At 34.5% G+C, this 27,069-nt stretch overlaps 4 protein-coding genes across 4 annotated transcripts; 1 reads left to right on the top strand and 3 right to left on the bottom strand.

The window, feature by feature from the left end:
* Positions 1-2,019, top strand: LOC131662524 (ABC transporter G family member 23). The gene has a single exon (XM_058932335.1). It carries the CDS (start codon positions 35-37, stop codon positions 1,979-1,981), a length of 1,947 nt encoding a protein of 648 aa, XP_058788318.1. The 5' UTR covers positions 1-34; the 3' UTR covers positions 1,982-2,019.
* A 113-nt stretch (positions 2,020-2,132) lies between these two features.
* On the bottom strand, positions 2,133-6,534 carry LOC131662525 (non-specific phospholipase C2). The gene is made up of 4 exons (XM_058932336.1): positions 5,846-6,534; positions 4,197-4,804; positions 2,610-2,786; positions 2,133-2,521 (listed from the first exon to the last, which is right to left on the bottom strand). The coding sequence occupies exons 1-4, from the start codon at positions 6,322-6,324 to the stop codon at positions 2,208-2,210; spliced, it is 1,578 nt and encodes a 525-aa protein (XP_058788319.1). The 5' UTR covers positions 6,325-6,534; the 3' UTR covers positions 2,133-2,207.
* An 11,081-nt stretch (positions 6,535-17,615) lies between these two features.
* LOC131659196 (uncharacterized) lies at positions 17,616-20,350 on the bottom strand. The gene is made up of 6 exons (XM_058928420.1): positions 20,205-20,350; positions 19,659-20,117; positions 19,127-19,457; positions 18,817-19,012; positions 17,758-17,783; positions 17,616-17,642 (listed from the first exon to the last, which is right to left on the bottom strand). The coding sequence occupies exons 1-6, from the start codon at positions 20,348-20,350 to the stop codon at positions 17,616-17,618; spliced, it is 1,185 nt and encodes a 394-aa protein (XP_058784403.1).
* A 2,061-nt stretch (positions 20,351-22,411) lies between these two features.
* On the bottom strand, positions 22,412-23,131 carry LOC131659194 (uncharacterized). The gene has a single exon (XM_058928419.1). The coding sequence runs from the start codon at positions 23,129-23,131 to the stop codon at positions 22,412-22,414; it is 720 nt and encodes a 239-aa protein (XP_058784402.1).
* Between the last annotated feature and the right edge of the window lie 3,938 nt (positions 23,132-27,069).

Here is a 27,069-nt window from a genome sequence, read left to right as displayed (position 1 = left end):
TCATCATCATCCACATTCTAATCAAATCCCAAGAATGGCATCTTGCTTGAACCCACAAACCAGTGAAGATGACTCTCCCATACTCTTCTCAACTTCTAATTCCCCTCAAGACTCCATTAGTCCTTCTTCTTCTTCTTTCTACCATTCACCATCACCACAAAATTCATGCAAACTTTCTATCAAAAACCTCACATATACTTTACACCCTTATAACACCAACATTCCCTTTTCATTTTATCACCTTACTCAAAAACCACATCCTATAAACATACTCAAATCTATCTCTTTTGTTGCCAGAACTTCCGAGATAGTCGCCGTTGTTGGTCCTAGTGGCACAGGAAAATCAACCCTTCTCCGAATAATCGCAGGGAGGGTAAAAGACAAAGAGTTTGATTCAAAAGCTATCTCAATCAATGATCACCCTATGAGTACTCCTTCTCAGTTAAGAAAAATATGCGGCTTTGTGTCACAGGAAGACAACTTGCTTCCACTTCTAACTGTGAAAGAAACATTGCTTTTCAGTGCAAAGTTTAGGCTAAAACAAATGACTGCAAAAGAAAGAGAATTGAGAGTGGAAAACTTAATGCAAGAGTTAGGACTTTTTCATGTTGCTGATAGTTTTGTTGGTGATGAAGAAAATAGAGGTGTATCTGGTGGTGAAAGAAAAAGGGTATCAATTGGTGTTGATATGATTCATAATCCACCAATTTTAGTCTTAGATGAACCAACATCAGGACTTGATAGTACCTCAGCATTTCATGTGATTGAGCTTCTTTCATCAATGGTTAAATCAAAGCAAAGGATAGTGATTCTTTCAATTCATCAACCTAGTTATAGAATATTGCAGTATATTTCCAAGTTCTTGATTCTTTCTCATGGTTCAGTTGTTCACAATGGTAGCTTAGAATCACTAGAGGAAAGAGTATCTATTTTGGGATTTCAAATTCCATTACAACTTAATCCTTTAGAGTTTTCCATGGAAATTATACAAAGTTTAGAAGACTCTAGAAGTTCTATCATGGACGACGAAAGCGAAACTTCTTTTCCAAGTTTAACTTGGCAAGAGGAAGAAAAGGGTGGAAGTGGAATTTTCCAAACACAAAATGAAAGGGAAAGTTATGGAAATCTTTGTTATGTAAACTTGATGGAGATATTATTTCTGTGTTCAAGATTTTGGAAGATTATTTATAGAACAAAGCAACTATTTTTAGCAAGAACAATGCAAGCATTAGTTGGTGGATTTGGTTTAGGAAGTGTTTACATAAAGGTAAGAAAAGATGAAGATGGAATTGCAGAAAGGTTAGGTCTATTTGCATTTAGTCTCAGTTTTCTCTTGTCTTCAACAGTTGAAGCACTTCCAATATACCTTCAAGAAAGAACTGTTCTAATGAAAGAAGCATCAAGAGGAGCTTACAGAATATCTTCTTATATGATTGCCAACACTGTTGTTTTTCTTCCTTTTCTGTTTGTAGTTTCTATACTTTTTGCTGTTCCTGTTTATTGGATTGTAGGACTCAATCCTTCACTCAGTTCTTTCACTTTTTTCACTTTTGTGGTTTGGCTCATTGTGCTGATGGCAAGTTCTTTGGTACTCTTTTTAAGTTCTGTGTCTCCTGATTTCATTTCAGGAAACTCACTCATTTGCACTGTTCTTGGAGCCTTCTTTTTATTCTCTGGATATTTTATTCCAAAAGAGAGTATTCCAAAATATTGGCTTTTTATGTATTATGTGTCACTTTATAGGTACCCTTTGGATGCACTTCTAACAAATGAGTATTGGAATGTTGGAAATGAGTGTTTTTCACAACAAGGGTCTTCTTCATCAAAGTGTTTGGTTACTGGTTTTGATGTGTTGAAGAGTAGAGGAATTGAAAAAGATAACAGGTGGATGAATGTGGGAATAATGGTTGGATTCTTTGTGTTCTATCGTTTGCTTTGTTGGATCATACTTGCTAGAAAGGCCTCCAAGACAACAATATAACAACAGAGCCATTAAAATTTTGACGTTCTTAGGCTATTGTTTGTATGATGTTATTATTTATAGAGTTATGTTATCAACAGTTTGCAACTAATATACTTCAACTTTAAATCATTAAGAATCTCTACTATTGCAGCTACGAAACAGACACAGATGAAGAATAAATTCTAAGGATGCCATAGATTTTTTCATTATTTACTATAGAAAGCATAATTGTTACATTTTATTTCTATGGATTTGTGTTTGAAGAAGATTTGGATGATCTTGTAGTCAAAGAAGGCTTCATCTTGACAATATGTTCATCACTGACTCCCATTTTCTTAGCATAACGACCGGCTTCAAAGAACCGTTTAACTGCTTCATCCATGTAATTCTTTCCTTGCTTAACAGTCATGTCTTTCCCTATTGTGTTTGGATAACTAGTGAATATATTGTCTCCTTTAAGAACTGCGGCTAGTTGGATCAACTCCTGCTGAAATTCACTCAGCTTCGCATCTTCGTTAGCCTCTCCTTTCCTTAACTTTACTGGTGCTGGAAGTTCCACTGCATCAAAATAACACTAACAAGTATCAACAAAGTGCAAAGCACGATCAATGTATTAAATATTTCTCTACGAGAATGAGGAACTAACCTGGGCAATCCGTCCTGGGTTCTTTCCTGGTTTGAACTATACCTTCAAAGGTTCCAGCCCATTGATCTCTCTTGGTAAGAAAATTAGGCAAATTGAAGATTTTCTTAACTGTTGCGGAAATGGATGAGTGTTCATATTCTGACGTGGGAGTTGGTGATCCGTTTGGCCCATGAACAACTGCATCAAGAACAAAAAGAATTGCTTGTGATAGAAGACAACTATGAAACCAGAAAAAAAAAAAACTATTAACAAGTGGAGGAATTTTCATATTCTTTTTTTTTCCTCCTCATGATAGAGCCAAGAAATTTCCCCCTACTTTGCAAATTGTCCATAAGTTGGAGCTTGGACAAAACCAACTAAGGGGACATATTATTTATTATTAGAAACTTACTCAAACAATCCAAGATACATTTGCTTCACATTGACACTTTCAACTTCAGGGTATATCTTAATTTCTATAAATATAATAAAACAAAAATATTTATGGTGTATATACTAAACAAATAACAGGTGGTCAGACAGAACTTGAACTAGACTCTGATACCATTAGAAAATAAGAGTTTGATCTAACCCATCTTATAAAACTTAAAGTGAAAATTGTTGAACTTATAAAAATATATTCATGTCATATATTATTTGACGCAATTATTATAAATTTAGATGACACTAGTTCAAAACTACAACACAAAATCCAGTCCAAGCATTAGATGAAACCATTGTGTAACTTGAACCATAAGTCAAGAAATTCATAATTCACTTGCATTATTGCAACCCCACAAGTATTCTTGCTTAAAACATTGAGCAACTGATTTGATTGTACATTATGCATACATGCATAAGAAAAGTGACATGATATTAAAGGTCAGTTTCATGTTGGTGCGTGACCTCTTTTCACATTGTGCACTTTGAAAACAGGGGACTGAAACCCAAAAAGCATATGGTCCCACCACAGCATGAAACATTATATAAATTTGTCCATTTATAAACTAGTGTCATAACTCATAACTAGATTGCTACGTGTAAAGACATCATATGTGACACAAATTTAGGTCGAGTGGTGAGTGAGAAAAAGAGAGTTAGATAGGTTATGGGTGTCCAGTTTTTTATTTTTGCAAAAGCAAAGAGAGGCATTTTAATCATAAATAAAAAGCACTAGTTATGGGTGTGCAATTAATCACACGAGGACAACTACCAAGATGATAAGATGTAAAGAAAAAAAATTAAATATGAATATTATATTTTACAAATCAATGAAACAAATACACCTTTATCATTAAACGTGTTGCGGTGTTTAACACACGTCGGTGTTCAATACTCGTACAACATGTGTCGAAAAACTCAAAAAAGTGTCAGAAAAATCAAACAACTGTCCTTAAGTAGGTTTTTTCTCTCGTTGCATAGGTGTTTGACAAATGTATGACACTCGTATAATAAGTATCACACTATTCAACCAAGTGGTTCAAACAAAATTTATTTTTTCTTTGATTCAACATACTTTTATGCATGTCTTGGACAAATCCCACACATATAAAAAGGCTAAACTTGCATTAAAGCAAAATTATAATTTTTAAAAAACAAAAAACATACCTGTGCCCTTTTCAATCCAAGGTGAGATAGCAATAGTAGGAACCCTTACTCCCAACCTATTAAAAGTAAAATTAAACGGCTCCGGCCCCACAATTCCATCAGGACTAGGCACCCCACGAACAGGCGTAGCCACATGATCATAAAACCCACCATGCTCATCATACGTAATAAGAAACAGAGTTTCATTCCACTGCGGGCTACCCCTCAGCGTCTCATACACCTCCTTCACAAACTTCTGTCCTTGATAAACATCATGCGATGGGTGATCATCATTCCCTGGAAACAACTTAGTATCCGTGTACCGTTGTTCCACCACAACATAATTCGGTAACTTTCCATTTTTAGCGTCATTCTTAAACGACAAGTCGTATGGGTGAAACTTCAATGTGTACTTGAGTTTTCTTAAGTTTCGGTAGAAAAGTGTTGCTGGAATGTCTTGGTAATATATTCCGAAGTCGTGACCGTTATCGTGAAGACTGTCGAAAATGGTTTGTTGTGGGTAGCCTTTGGCTAGCAAGGATGCGACGTTGCTGGTGGCGCCGCCGGATGTTGCTGAGTGGATGTAGAGTCGATTAGGCTGAGTTGAAGCTGGCACGGAGGCAAACCACCTATCAATATATCAAAGTTACGTTAAGCACAGTGATATCACAAAAATATTGTTATGAACTTACCAATATAATTTCCCTCTTAATAATTAAAATATCTTGAGAATAATTGAGATTAACTAGTATGCATTTTTTATATCAGGACATCATAATCATTTAAATAAATTACTTTAATAAAAATTGAAATGGAAATAAAAGTCCAATATTTTTAACAAATCAACCGTTGTGATTCATGATATTGTAAAACTTCTTTACACCGTCTATTTATTTCAATTAAATTTTAAAAATAATAATTAATTAAAAAATATAAAATAAAATGTATTAAATTGAGAGGGATAAAAATAAGAGAAAATGGGCGATACTCTTACACTGTCTTATTTTATATTTAAAAAAATTAATATTTTTATTGGATGATGGTGTAAAACTATTTTAAACTCTGTATGTGCATATCCATTAAACTCTAAAAATAATATTAGTCAAAAACTATAATTAAAAAATAATTAATATTGTATTGTAAATTAACAATTTTTAAAAAAAAATTTTGACCAATTTTTTTTAAAATTTATTCTTCCACGGTAGGACGGAGGAGGAAATAGAATAATGGGTTGGATTTTTCTAAATTGTAAAGCATGAAAAAAAAATTACAGACAAATTGTGGCATCATTTTCATTTCAGTTCTCAAATTAATACCTCCGGAGTAAAGTTTACATCGAGATATTTATAAAGAAATGTATTATTGTCGGTGAGATTTAATAAAGCAGAAAAGGTTAACGAAGCACTCTCTAAAGCATTATGCTAACTTTTTATCGCGTCAAGCAACCATAAAAATAATTTAATTTTTTGAAGCAACTCTATCTCATGCACAAAAAGTCCTCCTGTAATCAATCTTAGGCCATTACACTCAAACAATAAATTTTAAAAAATGGAACGAACAGAAACATTTTTAATATAAAATTTAGTATTCAGATTATGATTTAAATTTTAAACACTGGCAGTAAAATAATTGATTTAAAACAAGAGAAGAAGAAAAATAATTTTGCGTACCTATCAAAAACAGCAAACTCAGACACAAGTGTCTTATAAACAGAAACCATGTCGGGTTCAAATCCATTCATCACATCCTGAGACAAAGCTGTGGTATTATCCATCGAGTAAGCTTGCTGAGCGAACCCATTCATCGGAGCCGGATCTGCTGACGTGTCCTCCGACCCGAATATCTGCTCTCTAATTGCCTGGAAAGAGTGACCCGGATCCGGGTCCACATACTGCGCTTGGTTCTTGAAGAATACCCGCTTGGATTTCGGGTCGGTTACAGATAATGGAGCTGACTCCGTCCCTGTTACACCGTTTATTTCTGGGTTTAGTTTCTTCATCCAGCCAACCATGTGGTCGAATGACCGATTCTCCATCACTAAAACCACCACGGTTTTGATTGGGTTGTTGATTGCATGGGAATTCAGAAGCATATGGGTGAAAATTGTGAACAAAAATAAGAGTGTATAGGAACTTTTTCGAGTACCCATTTTCTTAGAGAGAGAGGGAATTTGATACCGCGAGTGAGGTTGACGAAGAAAAGAGAATACCTTAGGATATTGTGAGGTGTTTATTACGTTGCAAGCAATAAATGCGATTCATGGATTTTGTCAGTAACTGTGATGCTTCTTAATCAATGAATCACTTTGCCGAAAAGATTTATCTTTCACTTCTGGGAATTCCGTTTGTCTTTATCACTAACATTTATGAGTATTTAGAAAATATATAAACACACTTTGTTATATATATACTCTTCAAGAGAGAAGGTAAAAGTCACATTAATGCATTAATCTTCTCTCTTGATGAATCCAATGGTTGATATTTCTTCCTCTCATCTCTCATTTTAAAATGCTCTCACTTGATATGCTTCATATATTATATATATATATATAGGGCATATCATATGAGAATGTCATATTTACATGAGAATGTGAGAATGAATCTGAACCATTGGATTTTAAAAATAAATGGTGGAGATTATGTGTGAATCTTTTTTTTCTCTCTCCTACCTTTTGAAATAAATGATGTAGGAGAGAGAAAAAAAAGATTCACCCATAATCTCCACCATTTATTTTAAAATCCAATGGTTCAGATTCATTCTCACATTCTCATATAACTATGGCATTCTCATATGATATGCCCTCATATATAGGGCATATCATATGAGAATGTCATATTTATATGAGAATGTGATATATAGTAAAGTTACACCAACTATTTCATTCTTTTTTAGTCATTGATTTAACTTTAATCTAATGGTCAAAAACTCATGTGATTTTTACTAAAAATAATTTCCTTCACTTTTGGTAATAAAATAAAAACATGAATATTTTTTAATATTTCTTAAAAAGTATCAGAATTTTAAAATATTTTTCACCATTCTCAATAAAAGTAGTTTATTCTTATTTATAAATAATTTTGATTTTTTTTCAAGTTCCTTTAAAAATAAATAACACATTAGTCTAGCTACTCTTAGAAAATGAATTTCATTATTATTATTATTTACAATTAGTTTAAGTGACACTATAAAAAAAAACTATCCATTAACAGTACTTTTTAAATTTTAATTGGTTCTTTTAATTTTTAAACTAATTTCTCATTGTATTTTACAACTTTTTTTAAGATTAGTTTTATTCTACTCACTTAAATTAAAGGATAATATTAATATATTGTTAATATTAATTTTGTAAGTATTTATATATCTATTTTGTTTGAATAAATATTAAAGAGTGATAACAGTAATAGCACGATATTATAATTATAATGCTTCATGAATCTTACTAAAACAATAGTTTTTTTCTTATTTTAAAACAAATGTCATTTCATTTTATTTTTTTATTTGCAATTAAATTATTTTGTAATTACTATTTATTATTAAAACTTTTTTAAAAATTTTATGCACAATTTAAATACAATTTCATACATTTTATAAAAATTAATATATTTTTTAAAAATTAATATATTAATGATATATATTAAAATTAATATATCTTTATATAAAATTAATATATTAACAATATATATATATTAAAATTAATATATTTTTGCATAAAAATTAATATAATTTTTAAAAATTAATATATTTTATATAAAATTAATATATTTTGTACTTAAATTATATATAATGTATGAAAGTGTATTTAAATTGTGAATAAATTTTTAAAAAAATTTATCAATAATAAATAATAAGTACAAGATAATTTAGTTGCAAATAAAAAATAAAATGAAATGAAATTTGTTTTAAAATAAGAAAAAAACTATTTTTTTACTAAGATTCATGAAGCATTATAATTATAATATTGTGCTAGTACTGTTATCACTCTTTAATATTTATTCAAACAAAAAATATATATAAATACTAACAAAATGAATATTAACAATATATTAATATTATCCTTTAATTTAAGTGAGTAGAATAAAACTAATTTTTAAAAAAATTGAAAAATACAATGAGAAATTTTTTTATAAATTAAAAGAACTAATTAAAAATTTAAATTTAAATAGTACTATTAATGGATAAAAAAATTTAAGAGTAGCTAGACTCATGTGGTATTTATTTTTAAAGGAAATTGAAAAAAATCAAAATTATTTATAAATAAGAATAAATTATTTTTATTGAGAATCGTTAAAAATATTTTAGAATTCTGATTTTTTTAAGAAATTTTAAAAAGAATCATATTTTTATTTTATTACTAAAAGTGGAGGAAATTATTTTTAGTAAGAATGACATGGATTCTTAACCATTAGATTAAAGATAAATCAAATAACTAAAAAAGAGTGTAATAATTACTGTAATTTATCTGTATAATTTGATTCATCCTCTTATAAGATATATCAATTTAAGATCCACTATAACATCACTTTTTATGATATATATTGATCTATTGATACAAGTATTGCTTTATATATGTTGCTTAGTATCATTTATACTGATACATATTGGTTGGATGAGATATACAAGTATGTAGATAAGCTGAGAATGTCAATTTGTAGCGACACTCTGTGTCATTTTGAAAAGAAAACAGTATATATATATATATATATATATATATATATATATATATATATATATATATATATATATATATATATATATATATATATATATATATATATATATATATATATATATATATATAGAGAGGAGGGATCAAATTACACCATTTAGTTACACCAAGTATTACACTCATTTACAACCTTTGATTTATTTAAAATCTAATGGCTATTAAAAAAGTAAGCTTAGTAAAATATAGAGGAGGGATCAAATTACACCCGAAGAGTTACACCACGAGTTACACTCGTTCAATAACTACATTTCGAATTAATATTTTTTAAATTCAACCGTTGGATTGAAACATAATATCATATAGATCATACCTATAAAGTTTGAGCTTAATATTTTTAAGAGTTTTGGAATTAGAGATAAACAATTAGATTAACGAGTTAATTTAAATTAATTTCGATTCCGATAGATTTGTCAATAGAGTTGTTAAAGTTGTCAATAAAGTTGTCGGAGTTGTTTTGAGTTATTACGAGTCATATTTTAATTGTCCTGCGTAATTCTGACATGTTTAAAGTTGTCGGTGTATGATGTCGGTGTTTTGCTTTTTCGTAGAAACTTAAAAAATTCACAACTTTTGAACTGTAACTCCGTTTGAGTCCCCGTTCGAAGCGTTAGAAAGCTAGCGTGATATTCTTTTCAATAAAAATAGTTTTGTTGACAGTAGGTTATTTAATAATTATGTGATTGTGTAAAATGACATGTATGTGTGTGTGTGTGTATGTATGTATATATATATATATATATATATATATATATATATATATATATATATATATATATATATATATATATATATATATATATATATATATACAGGGCCGGCCCTGTGCATGTGCAGGAAGTGCTATAGCACAGGGCCTCAAATTTTGGGAGGCCCCAAATTTTTAAAAGGTCTAATTTTTTTTCATAAATATTAATCGAAATAAATAAAATATTATAATAAAAATATAATAAATAAAAAATGCTATAATAAAAATTCAATACATACAAAAATTGAGATAGATCAAAACTCAAAATAATTATAATTAAATATATTATTGATTAATACATAAATGTAATTTTTGTGTGTCTTTTTTAATTATTATAATTGTAGTTATATTTTAAATTTGGACCCATTTTTAAAATTTGAACGGGGCCTCTACGTTGATTGGGCCGGCCCTATATATATATATATATATATATATATATATATATATATATATATATATATGTTGAGAAATGGTGATTAATGGGAATAACATTGTTTGAATTTTGTGAATCGTAATTGATTGTTGGCCTTTATATGTGAATGATATATGTGTTGTGAATGTTGTGTACAATTGACGGATAATTCATAGAGTTGGATTATCGTGGTATGCAGTAAGTTAAGATTGATGAGATAATCTTAATTGCATATAATATCAGTATTTGTACATACATTCATAGCATGGTCGGCTTTATGGTGGAAGCGGTGAAACTGTGGATTCACATGGTAAGAGACGTTGATCCTTGATTGGAAATAGGCGTAGAAGACGTGATCCTTAATTGGAGATAGGCGTATTGGCTTTGATCTTGTCTGAATCGGAAGCGTGGCTTGGATTCTAGATATTGAATCAGAAAGCGGTAAAACATTGGATTCACATTGGGTACCACATGCATTGAGTCACATGTCTTGCATTGAGTCACATTGTGTTATGTGATGTTTGAATATATGCAATTATGTGATTGTTATGTGTGTATGAGATGTGATAATTGAATTTGGTGATGTTGATATATGATTTGGTGATAAATGTGATTATGTGATAATGATGGTTTATGTGCATATTTGGAATAATAGCATTGGATTCTTTTGAATATTAAACCAATGAGTTTGTGGCATACTTGAACATGTGAAATATATTGGATAATATTATTTACATGATTATGCGAAGTGTGATGAATTCTTATGATTGTTAATTAAATCATTGTACTTTGTTATACTTTCTTCATAATGATTTGAATTCTCACCCTTCTATTTGAATGTTACCCTTTGTTGTTAACGTGCAAGTTCAGACGCTTAGTAGCTCGTGCGAGGTTTAGCCTGAGAGCGTCCGTGTTTGTTGGGTGATTAGGTAGTGAGTCAATGCTCTGGTCATGTAACACTGGGTTGGGATTAGTAGTATTGAACTCATGTTTTGTTTTAGATTTGTATTATGATATTATCTTGTGGACATGTATGTTTTATTATTTGTTGTTGAGAGACCATAGTGTCAAATATCTTGGATATGACGTTATATTATCTTGTGGATTATTATTGAGATATGATTATGGGACATGATCATTGATGAAAAACATGAGTATTTATTATTTTCGCTGTGAATGCATATTCTTGATGAATTATGACAAGTGAAAGGTGTTACCTTGATGACTAAGTGTAATTGTATATTTGATGATGAATGATGTTGGTTTTTGAAAGCTTTTAGTTTTTGAAAACATTGATGTGACGCCCTTTGTTTATATGCATACTTATTTACTCTGATTATATGTTAAATCTTTGGGGTATTAGAAAGGGGTGTTACAACCCCCACCCTTGACACACACGTAACAAAAGGAGGAGAAGAAAAAGGGTGTGTGGGTCGGTCACCCCTTAGCCATGTGGCCCCCGCCGTTAATTGTTTCCATCTCAGCAAAAGGAAGGGGCGGCCACCCCTTAAGCTTGTGACCCCCGCCACAAGCGTTTTACATGGCCCATTTTATTCTCAGTTCTGGTTGGTAACGTTTCAATTTCCCCTCCACAATTTTCTGAGCATACCGATTCTTTAGGGAGATCAATGTTGTAATACCCTGATTCTTCGACACAAGTAATCGTCATTTAATTAGTTAATTGGTAATTGGAATGCACAATAGACTTATTCTATATTAATTTAAGGGAGATTATTATAAGAGTAAGTGGATTAGTGGAAAAATCCAAAGGTTAGTTGGAATAGAAGGATATTGGTTAGAAAACCAACAAGATGGAAAAAGAGTATATATGACTTAGTTGGAGGGTAATTTGGACATTAAACCTTATGCATGTGAGCTTAAGACATGTTTGGTGAGATAGTGTTTCATAAATAAGAATTTATGAAGAAAGAAAGAAGGAATAACTTAAGAGCAAGAGGAGAAAGAAGTTTATAACTCCATTTTCGCACTCATGATTCAACCTCCACTAAATTAGTTATAACTTTCTGCTCACAACTCCGATTCAGGTAATTCTCGAAGTTTCGGATTCTTCTCGAAATTCTATTTAGTTTGCATATAGATTTTGTACTCACGTCTTGTTTATTGATGGAGATAAACAAGTTTGAAATTGGGTGATCCATGCTAAAAGTGAGTCAAAGTGTAGTTACGGGTTTGATGAAGATGAAGGTGAAGCTTTGGTTATGGTGGGAGATCAATGGCAGCAAGAACATCTTTCTAACCTCCATTAAGTCCAAGGTGAGTCCTTAGTTAGAGGCTTGAGGGAAATTTGTGGGAAATTGCATGTTGGGGTTTTGGGTTTGAGTGATAAATCCATGAATCCATAATGATAAACATAATTAAATGCTAATTGGTGACTCTATGTGATACATGCTAGCTGGATACTCTGTAAATCGTTGTGTCATACCCCAAAATTTGCCCACTATATTTTGATATAGCTTGGCTCAAGCAGTCTCTTCAGGCTCACATGATATCCAATTGCAAGCATGTTCACTCTCCTCCTAAGCAATAAAGGCCAAATTAGGGTTTGGATTTAATCAAGGGAAGTGGGATTTCTGAGACTTCAAATGGACTTCATAGCATCTCATATGATTTAAGCCATACTCATACTAAGTGTCAGGCCTCGATTCACGAGATTTCTCGATCAATTGCTCAGAAAGTCAACAGTCGCCCATGCTAGGTCAAAAGTCAACTATGGTCAAAGTACAGTCAAAATTCCTGATTTTTGGTCAACATCAACATTTTAATGTTAGATTCATCATTTGATCAAGGTTTGATCATGATTCATCAAGAAAAGCTCCAAAGTTATCAAAACCCTAAGTTTCTAAATTAGGGTATTTAAGGAAAAAGTCAACCCAACTTTGACCAGCCATATCTCTCTCATACTTTCTCAGAAATTTCTCATCCAAAGCTCATTTTGAAGGAAATTGAATTCTCTACAATTTTGTCTCTCACATGCCAAGGCTAGAAATGCTTCCTTTGAGAGATATGGATCAAAACATTATAGGTCCTTTTTGAAAGTCAACAAAAAGTCATCTTTTTAAAATGGAGCATACATGAACATGGAAGACTCAATTGAGATGAAACCAAAAGGGTCACTTAGAGGACACTCTAAGCTTTCTAAAATGATTAAGAATACCTTCATAGGGTTAAAATTGAGAGAGATACGGGTCATTGAAGTTGAGCAATTTTTGAGGAAAAGCATGAAACCTTAAGTGAAGAATCTTGTATTTCCAAGTAATGGGCCATTGGATTTGGAGTATCCACGTGATATTAAGCTCATTAAAGGCCCAAATGCTATTTGAGATTTATTTTATGGTTTTATTATATTTATTTTTGGATTTATTTACTTAAATTCAATATAAATCAAATAAAATCAAAATAAAATCATAACTTGATGTCCAAGGTCCATGTGGCTTTTTGATCAGATCCAAATTCATCATCCAAGGGCTATAACACGTGAAGGAAGTTGTGGAAAATAGAATGGAACTTGCAAAAGAAAGATTTGGTGCATAATCAAAATCAAATTTTTTCCAATCAAAAGAATGATTCCTTTCCAATTTTATGAACCCTAATCCATCCCATATATATTCACATATGCTCAGCCTCTCAACCCACTAAAACCCTTGCCTCATCACAGCCTCCAAGACTTGCACAAAATCTATAAAAAAAGTGGAATTCGAGTTCTTTTGTTCTAGCCCCATCCAGCGCCAAACAACCATCAAATCATCTTCCTGAGGTAAATAAGAGTAAGTATGGATTGATTTATGACCCCATAGCACGTGCATACACCTATCTCATGTTTCATATTTTCACATATTCCTTGATTTTTGTTTTACGTATATCTTGATGTTTTAATGTAATATGATGATTTGTTTGAGGTCATGGAATGATTTAGAGAAGATCTAAACCTTTAGATCCAAGGTTTCACGCAGACATGAAGGATCACCATAGTTAGGGCATAAGGATGCATCTCGTTCGTTTTCATATATCCAGGGCGATTCGGACCAAGATGATGATTCCGTTGAACTCGCAGCCCCTGATTTAGTGTATCTGGGTTATCCTTGTTATTTGTTTGCTCGTTTTTTTAGTTTTCTATGTTTGCAGATTTAGCTACGAAAAAAAGGTAGTAAAGTAGTAGTTAAAGTGCAGCCAAACCGTAGCAAAAGATTCAGGTCTAAAGGGAGAAGGAGATGAACAGTAAGTCTGAACTATTGACTGATTGCGTGGCGCGTGGACGAGTTGCGATTGGCTTACGCAAGCGGTAGTGGGCTCGCGTTGACTAGCGTTGAGTTTGAAATTTGCTGACCATGTTTAAAATTTATACTTGGCAGGTGGGAGTCCAATCATCTTGCAAACCTGGGTTCAAACCCTGGCCATGACATTTATTTTTAACATTTGATTCATCTTCAGATCTGGTACACACGCCTGCACGTACACATGATGCGCCTTACTATCTAGTCTGTTGGATCTGCTTGGTCCCATATCCGAGGCTCCAGAAAATGCTGCCTATGATACTCCCTCAAGACATGACCGCACAGGATCATACACATCTCTTTCTTTATTTTTTTTGTTTGTTTATTTAAATTAGCTAACTAATTAACATTTAACCACTAACTAACAACTAATTTTTTTAATCAACCAAAATTAGATTTAGGTTTAACTTCCTTTTTTTTATTTAGTTTAAAATAATTTAATTAATTAGATTAATTAGGTCTTTTTAACCAATTTAATTGATTAGATTATTTAGGTTTTTTTAGCTAATTTTAATCAATTCGATTAATTTAGGTTTTTTAGCTAATTAAATAATTAGTTAATTAGGTTTTAAAACACTAATTGATTAATTAATTTAAGATTAGAGTTTAATTAACTAAATATTAATTTAAACTTTTAAGTTTTGATTAATTAAATTAATTAGGTTTCTACCTTTTAATCCTAATTTTTCACTAACCACCAACTTCTCCGATTCTTCTCCTCATCTCAAACTGCGATGAATGCCGCATGTTTGCTTTTGCTTTTATTTAAATTATTTATTTAAATTGTTTATTTAAATATTAGCAATCGATGTATAGGTCGCATGGTAATTTTTTGTAATAGCTTAGGACTTTACTTTCCGCAGTTATAACTTTACTTTCCGCACCATATAACTGTGATATACTGCCTAGATGTATGCCTTAATAGGATTGTATGATAAGACTCAAAATCAACAGTTAGCTCACTAATTTCAAAGATTAAATATCTGAACATAACACACTCCTTTTTACTGTTCACACACCCACCTTTAGGGTTTCTCCTCTTGGTTGCCTTTCTCGATTTAAATGGTCAAGTCCCTCGAACGTAGGGATGTCTTAGCAAGGTTGCCTCCGATTAATATCATCATAGTCCCTTCGAGTTGCCTACGATAAAATGATGATCGTCCCTTCGAATGCTAAGACGTCCTTACATGTTGCCTTCTATGACCATCCGATGACCCTTTGATGACCTGCACATCCAATGTATAGGACTACCTACCCTCATATGGTATGGATAGTACTATCGCCCAAGGAAAGCCTTAATGAATAGGAAAGACCTTACGAACTTAGGGTAGGAACTCTTAAGTGCTTGCTCACAATCAATTCAAACAAAAACTTTTCACGCCCCGTTTTCTAACGTTGTCTTTTTAGACATTCTCAAAATCAAACTGTTTTTCTAAACACACACGACACTTTTTTCAAACATTTCAAACAAATAAAGTGAGCTAAGCAATTAAGAGCCCATGGATAACCATGGATGAAAAGGATGCTAACACCTTCCCTTTTCATAACCTACCCCCCGAACTCAATCTCTTTTCAAATAAGGTCTTTCCTGTTCTTTTATACCTTTCCTAATTGGATAAAATAAAAGTCGATGGCGACTCTTGCTCACTGCAACATTGTTTACGACATTTCAAATAAATTCAGTTCACCGTATTACACGTTGCATGCAGGTGATTTAAGGGGGTTGAAGTACCCCATTGTAGGACTGATACGTTCTGCATTTTATGCAGAAATTGTGATCCCGCTAAGCGGACTCATGTCACTTAGCGGATGCTATTTGTGATTTCAGAAAAGTCGCGATTCCGCTAAGCGGTATAAGGCCGCTCAGCGGATGCTGTTTGATGCAGAACCTTGTTTTTCTTCCCTTGAATGTAGTTCTGGTTTCCTAATCGGAACCAGACTCCTCCCCTTCTACTAGTGCATACCTGTAGGTCATGTGTACTGTGTTTATGGCATGTAATATCGTAATTTCATTAGATTACCTGTGTATGTGTATTATGCATAATATTGAGAAATGGTAATTCAATTATTCGTGAATACTTGTTTATGCATATGAATGAAATACAATTATATGTGATAAATCATGATTGATTTCTATTACCCGCTGTTTCGGTTAAACATTCGGGATTGATTGTATTGTGTGATTCGACGGTTGTCGTGCTTGTGTGTGCTAGAATCGAAATAGGCCAAATTACAAGGTGGTAAGGCACCATTGTGGACATACTTGTTTCCAACGGTACCATTGCGATATGCTTGTGAGGGCCTATAAAAGGTGTTTCCCACTTGGCGATACATATCGGCGTTCTTGGTACGACCAACACACCTGAGCTACCATTGCACGTGTACTTGTGAGAGTCCTTGAGGCGTGTCTCACTTGCGGAATACACCTGGCGTTCTTTGTATGGTGGAGTAGTGATGCCACTTAGGCGATATCACTTGGATAACTCACCTCTAGTGGTGCCATGTAGACTACATCACTAGGCTCCTAACCGGATGGGCTTGTGCAATCATTAGGCATTTTCGCACTTGCGAACCCATATGCGTATAGATGAATGACGTGGTTGTGACGTCACATAGGCAGTGTCACTTCGTTTCCGATTTAGTTCGGATGTACTTGTAACACCCCACTATTCCTATTTAAATAAAATCACACAATAATAAGAAAATAATCAGAGTGTTTCACCATAAAGTGGAATGTCACATTAAAAGCGAACCAAAACAACTCTTTGTATTAATAAAACAAAACAACGGAAAATTAATTGTTTTATCTCAACTTGGCGATATGCCTAAACACAAAAAATATCCACATTAATTCGTGGTTCAACAAATCTCCAATTAACAAATGATACGTAACCAAATGATCAAAGAAATAACAAATAACAAAATTCCCAAAATCCCGTGTTACGTGTCAGAGCGACTCCTAAGACTCGATCAAGCAACACGCACTCCGTGCACACTCAAGTACCTGAATTATCTGTACTTCCAAGGAAGTACAGACGTAACAACAACAACAAAGGGGTGAGAACTACATTCAATAATTTAATGGTGAAATAATCATGCTAAGAGTAGTAATCACACAAGCACACCAACCAATCAAATAATAATAATGATGCAATGTGACTCAACAACGACACAATGCACGTGGTACCAATCGCCAAGGTTCATTCAATCGAACCAGATAAATCACATACACCTCTCCTAAACAATGATTTATCTACACCACTGGTCATATACACTCCACCTGAGCAATGACCTATTTCCACCAATATCACTATGAAATGCATGACAACGATATGCATATAATTCACATGTACAAAACATGTTCACACCAGTATGATCCTCCTGATCAATTGTAAGTCTTAACTTACCGCAATACTCAATGGTATTACCACACCTGTTCAGACATATGCGCACACATACATACAATTCACCAATTTCACCAACAATTCTAAACTTATCAAGTATTTAATTAATTCATCAATAATCCACCAATTCCACAACTGTTATTTAAATCCACTAATTTAATGTATATGTTCACTATAATTCGGTTGATCTACTTAATCCAGTCAAACTCTAATATATCCTGAGGAAATATGTGTATTACCTAAAGACTTTACCATGATATAATTTAACTCACTTAATCCCGTTATTTTACTAACTATTTAATTTACTGAAATGGAATTCTAGAGGAATCATTTTATGTTACTAAACTGATATTATCCTACACACACATACAATTCCCCCCCATTAATCCAACACACTCACACACAAACAGAAATTAATTTACGAATTCTATACGAGGGAAGGGCACCATTACTACCGTCACATGATAATACACCCATATTGAAATAGATTATCCCCCCTTACCTTGGAATCGTTTGGAATTTCCGGTGAATTGGTTTCTTCCCAATCTCTCTAGCAGTCGTTCACCTTTAGTCCTTGATCACCCTAATTGTTATTACTTGAAAACACTCCCCTATTTATATCTACCCAACCCACTTAACCTATTTTCTCCTTAAAATTCTCCACTAAGCCCATTACCTCTTAATTAGAATTTACTCCTTAGAATCTAATTTTAATTATTAGAAAATAATACTACTAATAACAATATTTCTAATACTACTATTAATATAATAATACTGGTAATCATAATAACACTATTAATAATGATAATAATACTAATAGTATAATAATAATAGTAATAATAATAATAATAATAATAATAATAATAACCTTATGCTATTATTATCAATCTCACTACCAATGACACACCATCAAATATTCTCCAATGCCCTTAACTAAGGTTTTATCATGCAAGTAAACTAAACGGGTTTTAATCAAATCAAAATATACTCGACTATTAAATAAAATAAAATGGGCGTTACAACTCTTCCCCGCTTAATTTATTTTCGTCCTCGAAAATGTACCTGATGGAAACAATCTCGGATACGACCCTCGCATCTTGCTTTCCAACTCCCAAGTTACACTTCCTCCAACGGCTCCTCCCCAAGCTACTTTTACCAATGGAATCTCCTTTCCCATGAGTTGCTTCATTTTGCGATCCTCGATCCTTATCGGCATCGCTTCTACTGTAAGGTTGTCTCTAATCTGCACCTCATCCCTCTGAATAACATGAGATGGATCAGACACATACTTCCGAAGTTGCAACACATGAAACACGTCATGCAAGTTCGAAAGTTCTGGCGGTAACGCCATCCTGTACGCCACGGTACCAACTCTCTGCATGATTTGATTCGGTCCAATGAACTTAGGATCCAACTTCTTCGATTTCAATGCACGTCCAACACCTGTCATCGGGTTGACCCTCAAGAACACATGGTCACCCTCACTAAATTCTAAATTCTTTCTCCGATTATCATGGTAACTCTTCTGTCTACTCTGAGACGCTTTCATCCTTTCACGAATCATCTGAATTGCTTTCGTAGTCCGTTGTACAATTTCAGGTCCAAGCACAACGTTCTCATCAGTCTCATGCCAACACAAAGGTGTCCTACACCTCCTACCATACAAAGCTTCAAAAGGTGCCATCCCGATACTAGAGTGGTAACTATTATTGTACGTGAACTCAATCAATAGAAAATGAGTATCCCACGCATCACCTTTTTCCAACATACAAATCCTCAACAAGTCTTCTAATAATTGGATAGTACTCTCTGACTGACCGTCCGTCTGCGGATGATAAGCTGAACTTAGTTTCAACTTAGAACCCAAAGCCTCCTACAAACTTCTCCAAAATTCCGAAGTAAACCTTGGATCTCTATCTGACACTATGCTTGACAGAACCCCATGCAACTTCACAACGATTCTGATATAAATCTTTGGCAGCTTCGTCAATGGAAAACTCATATTGATCGGTATAAAATGTGCGGATTTCGTAAGCCGGTCTACAACTACCCAGATTGCATCAAATCCTCTCGCCGTATTCGGTAAACTAGTAACGAAGTCCATGGCAATGTTATCCCATTTCCATTCTGGAATCTCCAACGGTTGCATTAACCCTGACGGTTTCTGATGTTCTACTTTCGACTTCTGATAGGTCAAACAAGCATACACAAAGTGAGCTATATCTCTCTTCATACCAAACCACCAAAACAACTTCTTCAAGTCTTGATACATCTTCGTCGCTCCCGGATAAATACTTAAGTTATTGCGGTGACTTTCTTCCAATATTGCCTTCTTCAGTTCAACATTATCCGGTACACAAACTCTGCCCCGGAATCTCAACACACCATTATCATCAACTTTAAAATCACTCTCGGGATCACCCTCTCATGTAGGCGTTAAATCCACTAACTTCACATCAAGCCTTTGATTTTCCTTAATTATGTCTAAGAAATTATTATTTATCTTCAACATACCCAATTTAATGCTATTAGGTGTCGTCTCGCAGACCATACTCAAGTCTCTAAACTGTTCAATCAGTTCCATCTCCCTTACCATTAACGCCGACATATGAATTGTCTTCCGACTCAGAGCATCTGCTACAACATTAACCACCTTATTTGCCTCATATTCAATCCTTTTGGTCAAACAAATACTTCAAACTCTTGTGATCGTTAAACACTTCGAACCTCGACCCATACAAATAATGCCTCCATATCTTCAATACAAAAACAACTGCAGCTAGTTCAAGGTCATGAGTAGGATAATTCCTCTCATGCACCCTTAATTGCCGTGAGGCATAAGCCACTACTTTGCCATCTTGCATTAGCACCTCGCCTAAGCCCATCTTAGACGCATCACAGTATACCACAAACGGTTCCCTCATATTTGGCAACACTAACACTGGAGCTGAAGTCAATTTCTTTTTCAACTCCTCGAAGCTTTCTTCACACGCTGCATCCCAAACAAAATATTGATCCTTCCTAGTCAACTGAGTCAACGGTAACGCCAAATTAGAAAATCCTTCAATAATTCTTCGGTAATAACCTACCAAACCCAAAAAGCTTCTAATCTCTGTTACTGTCTTCGGGGGTTCCCACTGAAGTACTGCACTTATCTTAGATGGATCCACTGTTATACCATCACCCGAAATAACATGTCCTAGGAAACTCACGGTCTCCAGCCAAAATTCACACTTCGAGAACTTTGCAAACAATTTATTATCCTTCAACACCTGCAACGCGATTCTCAAGTGCTCCGTATGATCCTCTTCTGACTTAGAATAAATCAATATGTCATCGATGAATACCACAATAAACTTATCCAAGTAAGAATGGAAAATACGGTTCATATACTCCATAAACACACCTGGTGCATTAGACACTCCGAAAGGCATCAGTGCATATTCGTAATGTCCGTAGCGAGTCCTAAAGGCGGTTTTCTGAATGTCCCCCTCCTTCACTCTAATCTGATGGTAACCCGACCTTAAATCAATTATACTGAACACACGGGCACCAACAAGCTGATCCATTAAGTCATCAATCCTAGGAAGCAGATACTTATTCTTAATGGTCACTTTATTCAATTGACGGTAATCAATACACAGGTGCATACTACCATCCTTCTTCTTCACCAATAACACCAGAGCCCCCCATGGCGACACACTCGGCCTAATAAATTTCTTATCAAGCAATTCACCTATCTGAGCCTTTAACTCTGCCAACTCCGATGCAGACATTTTGTATGACGCCATAGAAATAGGTCTAGTACCAGAAGATCAATATTAAATTCAACTTCCCTCTCCGGAGGTAACTCAGTAATATCATCAGGAAACACTTCAAGAAATTCATTCACCACCAGTAATTCTTTGATTGCTATTTTGCTCCTAACCGACAGTGAAGCAAACACAACAAACATCTTAGCTTCACCCTCCAGCAAGGTCCTCATCTCCTTGGTAGATAAGGAATTAGCCAATGCTCCCTCTTCAGGAGTAAGGAACAACATCCTCTTCCTAAAGCAGTCAATGAACACACGATTGGACTCTAACCAGTCCATCCCCAAGATAACATCCAGATTACTAAATGGTAAACAAATCAAATCCACCCCGAAATCCCTATCAAAGATAGTCAAGGGACAATTTAAACAGACTAAGGAAGTAACTACATAACCAATAGATGGAGTTTCAATCGTCATCCTCCGATCCAAAGTAGATGGAATTATTCCTAATCTCGTCACACAATCCACAGAAATAAACGAGTGGGTTGCACCCGTGTCAATAATAGCAACCAACAGATTACCATTACTAAAATAAGTACCTTTGATCGAACGATCACCACTGGTGGATTGGGTTCCCACCAATGCAAACACCTTCCCACCAGCCTGCGACTTCTTCGACTTCTCACAGTGAGTGCTGATATGACCCTTTTCTCCACAGTTATAACAGGTAGGCATAGTGGACCTGCAATCAGCTATAACATGTCCTGGTCTTCCGCACTTAAAGCATTTCTTCGCCTCAACTGTACAATCATTAACACGATGACCCGTACCCCCACATCTGAAGCACTTCGTAGGATTGGGAATTGCCCCTCCCCCACTTGGATTCTTACTTACAGAAGCTTTCTATTTTCCCTTGTCAGTTGGAGCACTATACGGCGTACCTCCAAACCTCTGCTTACCCTTTCGCTCATTCGCAGCCTTGTAGTGAGCAATCCTAGCCCTGTTATCATTGTCATAGATTCTGATTCTGCTCACCAATTCTGGATAATTTCTTATCTTCTGCCAAGCGATACCCTGTTTGATCTCGGGACGCAACCCGTTCTCAAACTTCAAGCACTTTGAAGTCATAGCCTCTTCAGTACTGTAATGTGCACCATATTGTACTAACTCTTCAAACCGTGCAGCATACTCAGCAACAGTCAGGCTACCTTGTTTCAGCTCCAAAAATTCGACCTCCTTTGCACTGCAAATGTCTTCTGGAAAATACTTCTCCAGAAATTCAGCCCGAAACACCGCCCAAGTAATACCTGTACCTGCAGTTTCCAACCTCTGACGACTGTTGTCCCACCAGGCTTCAGCCTCTCCTTCCAGCATATGAGTACCAAAAGCTACCTTCTGATCATCACTGCACCCCATGATCCTGAAGATCTTTTCAATAGCTTTCAACCATTTTTGTGCAGCCTCAGGATCTAGGATACCTCCCTCATACGTAGGCGGCTTGTTGCTCCGAAACTGTTCCAAGTCGCGGAACTGTGCATTCCCAGCGTCTTGAGTAATGTTCTCTACTGTCTGCCCCATAGCTTGCATAGCAGCAGCAAGAGCAGCATCATTCCTCCCTGCCATACTGTTCGACAGTCCGAAACACAATTAGAAGAATACACAAGTCTACTCCGATTCTAAGGACTGACTCTACTACTCCACCTGGCCGGTGGAATCGACCGGCTCTGATACCAATTGTAACACCCCACTATTCCCATTTAAATAAAATCATGCAATAATAAGAAAATAATTAGAGTGTTTCACCATAAAGTGGAATGTTACATTAAAAACGAACCAAAACAGCTCTTTGTATTAATAAAACAAAACAGCGGAAAATTAATTGTTTTATCTCAACATGGCAATATGCCCAAACACCAAAAATATCCACATTAATTCATGGTTCAACAAATCTCCAATTAACAAATGATACGTAACCAAATGATCAAAGAAATAACAAATAACAAAACTCCCAAAATCCGGTGTTACGTATCAGAGTGACTCCTAAGACTCGATCAGGTAACACGCACTCCGTGCACACTCAAGTACCTGAATTATCTGTACTTCCAAGGAAGTACAGACGTAACAACAACAACAAAGGGGTGAGAACTACATTCAATAATTTAACGGTGAAATAATCATGCTAAGAGTAGTAATCACACAAGCACACCAATCCAATCAAATAATAATAATGATGCAATGTGACTCAACAACGACACAATGCATGTGGTACCAACCGCCAAGGTTCATTCAATCGAACCAGATAAATCACGTACACCTCTCCTAGGCAATGATTTATCTACACCACTGGTCATATACACTCCACCTGAGTAATGACCTATTTCCACCAATATCACTATGAAATGCATGACAACGATATGCATATAATTCACATGTACAAAACATGTTCACACCAGTACGATCCTCCTGATCAATTGTAAGTCTTAACTTACCGCAATACTCAATGGTATTACCACACCTGTTCAGACATATGCACACACATACATACAATTCACCAATTTCACCAACAATTCTAAACTTATCAAGTATTTAATTAATTAATCAATAATCCACCAATTCCACTACTGTTATTTAAATCCACTAATTTAATGTATATGTTCACTATAATTCGGTTGAACTAGTTAATCCAGTCAAACTCTAATATATCTTGAGGAAATATGTGTATTACCTAAAGACTTTACCATGATATAATTTAACTCACTTAATCCCATTATTTTACTAACTATTTAATTTACTGAAATGGAATTCTAGAGGAATCATTTTATGTTACTAAACTGATATTATCCTACACACACATACAATTCCCCCCATTAATCCAACACACTCACACACACACACACACACATGACGAACGTCATGCTTTTCTCCCCCCACCACATGTGTGCCGATCGACACCCTTGCCCATGTGACGACCGTCACATGCTCCTCTCAGCCGGTCGTCCCACATTTTCTCCGGCAACAATTTTCTGTAATACCTTCACCTTCCCAGACTTTACCTTCGATACACCAATTGCCAATTACATGTACTGTTATATTTCTATCGATTAACAAACCAACTATATTAATACATAACCATGTTCGATCACTATTCATCAATTAACCCATTATAATTTCAACAAAAACTTATGACAGCAACATCACCACTATATTTCTACGAATCATATCAAAGAAATTTAATCATCCAAATTTTCATCACCAATTAATCATACGATCACTGATTCACACACAAACAGAAATTAATTTACGAATTCTATACGAGGGAAGGGTACCCTCACTACCTTCACATGATAATACACCCATATTGAAATAGATTCTCCCCTTACATTGGAATCGTTTGGAATTTTCGGTGAATTGGTTTCTTCCCAATCTCTCTAGCAGCCGTTCACCTTTAGTCCTTGATCACCCTAATTGTTATTACTTGAAAACTCTCCCCTATTTATATCTACCCAGCCCACTTAACCTATTTTCTCCTTATAATTCTCCACTAAGCCCATTACCTCTTAATTAGGATTTACTCCTTAGAATCTAACTTTAATTATTAGAAAATAATACTACTAATAACAATATTTCTAATACTACTATTAATATAATAATACTGGTAATCATAATAACAATATTAATAATGATAATAATACTAATAGTATAATAATATTAATAATAATAATAATAACCTTATGCTATTATTATCAATCTCACTACCAATGACACACCATCAAATATTCTCCAATTCTCCAATGCCCTTAACTAAGGTTTTATCATGCAAGTAAACTAAACGGGTTTTAATAAAATCAAAATATACTCGACGATTAAATAAAATAAAATGGGCATTACAGTACTCGTCACGGATGAAACACCATGTAGGACTCATCTGCGATGGACTTGTGCGAGTCTTTTGACGACAGGCACTTTGTGACTCACCGAGGGTGTGTGGTGCAGCCTAGGTAGACCAGTTGTTACTACTTCTGGATTCCCCGTACATGGGTATGGGTCTGCATACTTGTTTGTGTAAATTGAAGACAATTTCCGATAGCAGAAAGGCAGGTAAACCCGAAAGACCTGACCTCGAGGGTCACGCCCGACAGGAGGCAGGCAGGTGAACCCGGAAGACCTATTCTGGAGGAAACTGGTACTCATGATTGTTTGTTGATCCCATTGGTTAGTAAGGGGACTCCCAATGTGGATTGTATCCTTTTTGTGTGTGTTTGTACCTTGTCGTGAGGAAAACCCGGATTCTCGGAGAATCCGTTGATTGCATGTACCCAGTCGAACTGAGCGAACCCATAGGATAGGAGGACTCACTGAGATTTAGTAATCTCACCCCAATTCATCTTATCTTTTTCAGGTGCAGTTTAGTAGCATTCGGTTGATAGCAGGTGGGGATTGAAGATTTAGAAGTGGTGATGGCTCGAAGACCTCGTTAGATCTTGTTTTTTGCTGTGCAGATCCATTGAAGAAACATGTTCTATAATTCAATGTCAAATCTCATGTTGTATTGTAATATGGATCTTCTTATATATTGGCTTTTGAATGTACTCAGTATCAATTTTTAACGTTTCATGCATAATATACTAGTCAGTTATGTATGGGGTGTTACAAACATCCACCTCTCCTAAATTTCCTCCTAGCAAGTCACAATCCCCAGCTATAAAAGCAAAGCAGATTACTACAGAAAGCTCTCTCGTTCATTTTTCTAATTTTTTTTCAAAGCTTTGTTAGTTTCTTAAGCAATTTCTATTATGTAAAAGGGATTGTTCTCCACACTGGGGGACTATTCCCCAACTAGTTTTAGGATTTACTTCTGTCATTCATGTCTGTATTTGATTCAAATCCTGACGGCGCAGTATTATGATTTCAGTTCAGCACTTGTTTCCAGTATCCATTTAATTATAGGTTCTATTTTATTGTTTATTTTACTGTTCTTCAATTAATTTCCTAATTATGTATAACCTTATATTAAATCATTTTAAATCATTTACTATGATTTCGTCTAATTTAAAAACCCAAAATTGTTTATCTGTTTCTGTCACTATGTCCAGCTAAATAGTTTAGCGTCCGGTGTATGAGGACCGTCGTTACCGACGGGACTCAGTAGAAAATAATAGGTGCGAATTTATGATTAAAATTCCGTTTTGGTTTTAATTCTCAAGTCTAAATTAAATAGCTTTGTCACGAGAGTGAAAGGTTATTTAACATGATTTTGTCACGAGAGTGAGAAATTAATTAAGGTTTAAGCCGAGACCGCGAGAGCGTGAGGAGTGAACCAGATAGTGAGAATTAGGCAACACATCTAAATACAACGAAAGCGCTTTAGATACGTTTAGGATATTATTGGCTTTTAAAATATATTTTTTAGTTACCGGGCGAGCGAGAGCAAAATCTTGGGATTAGGAAGTATGACTTTAGTTAATATCGCGAGAGCGTGAGGTAAAGCCCTTAAGTTGGTATATTCTACGGAACTAAGTTATAGTCGTAATTAGTACCCGTTTTCTATAAGTCCTTCAGGA

Source organism: Vicia villosa, linkage group LG3 (genome assembly GCF_029867415.1).
Source record: "Vicia villosa cultivar HV-30 ecotype Madison, WI linkage group LG3, Vvil1.0, whole genome shotgun sequence".
Classification (NCBI taxonomy): Eukaryota; Viridiplantae; Streptophyta; class Magnoliopsida; order Fabales; family Fabaceae; genus Vicia; species Vicia villosa.
Note: the sequence above shows the minus strand (reverse complement) of the source record. Positions and strands in the feature narration are given on the sequence as shown.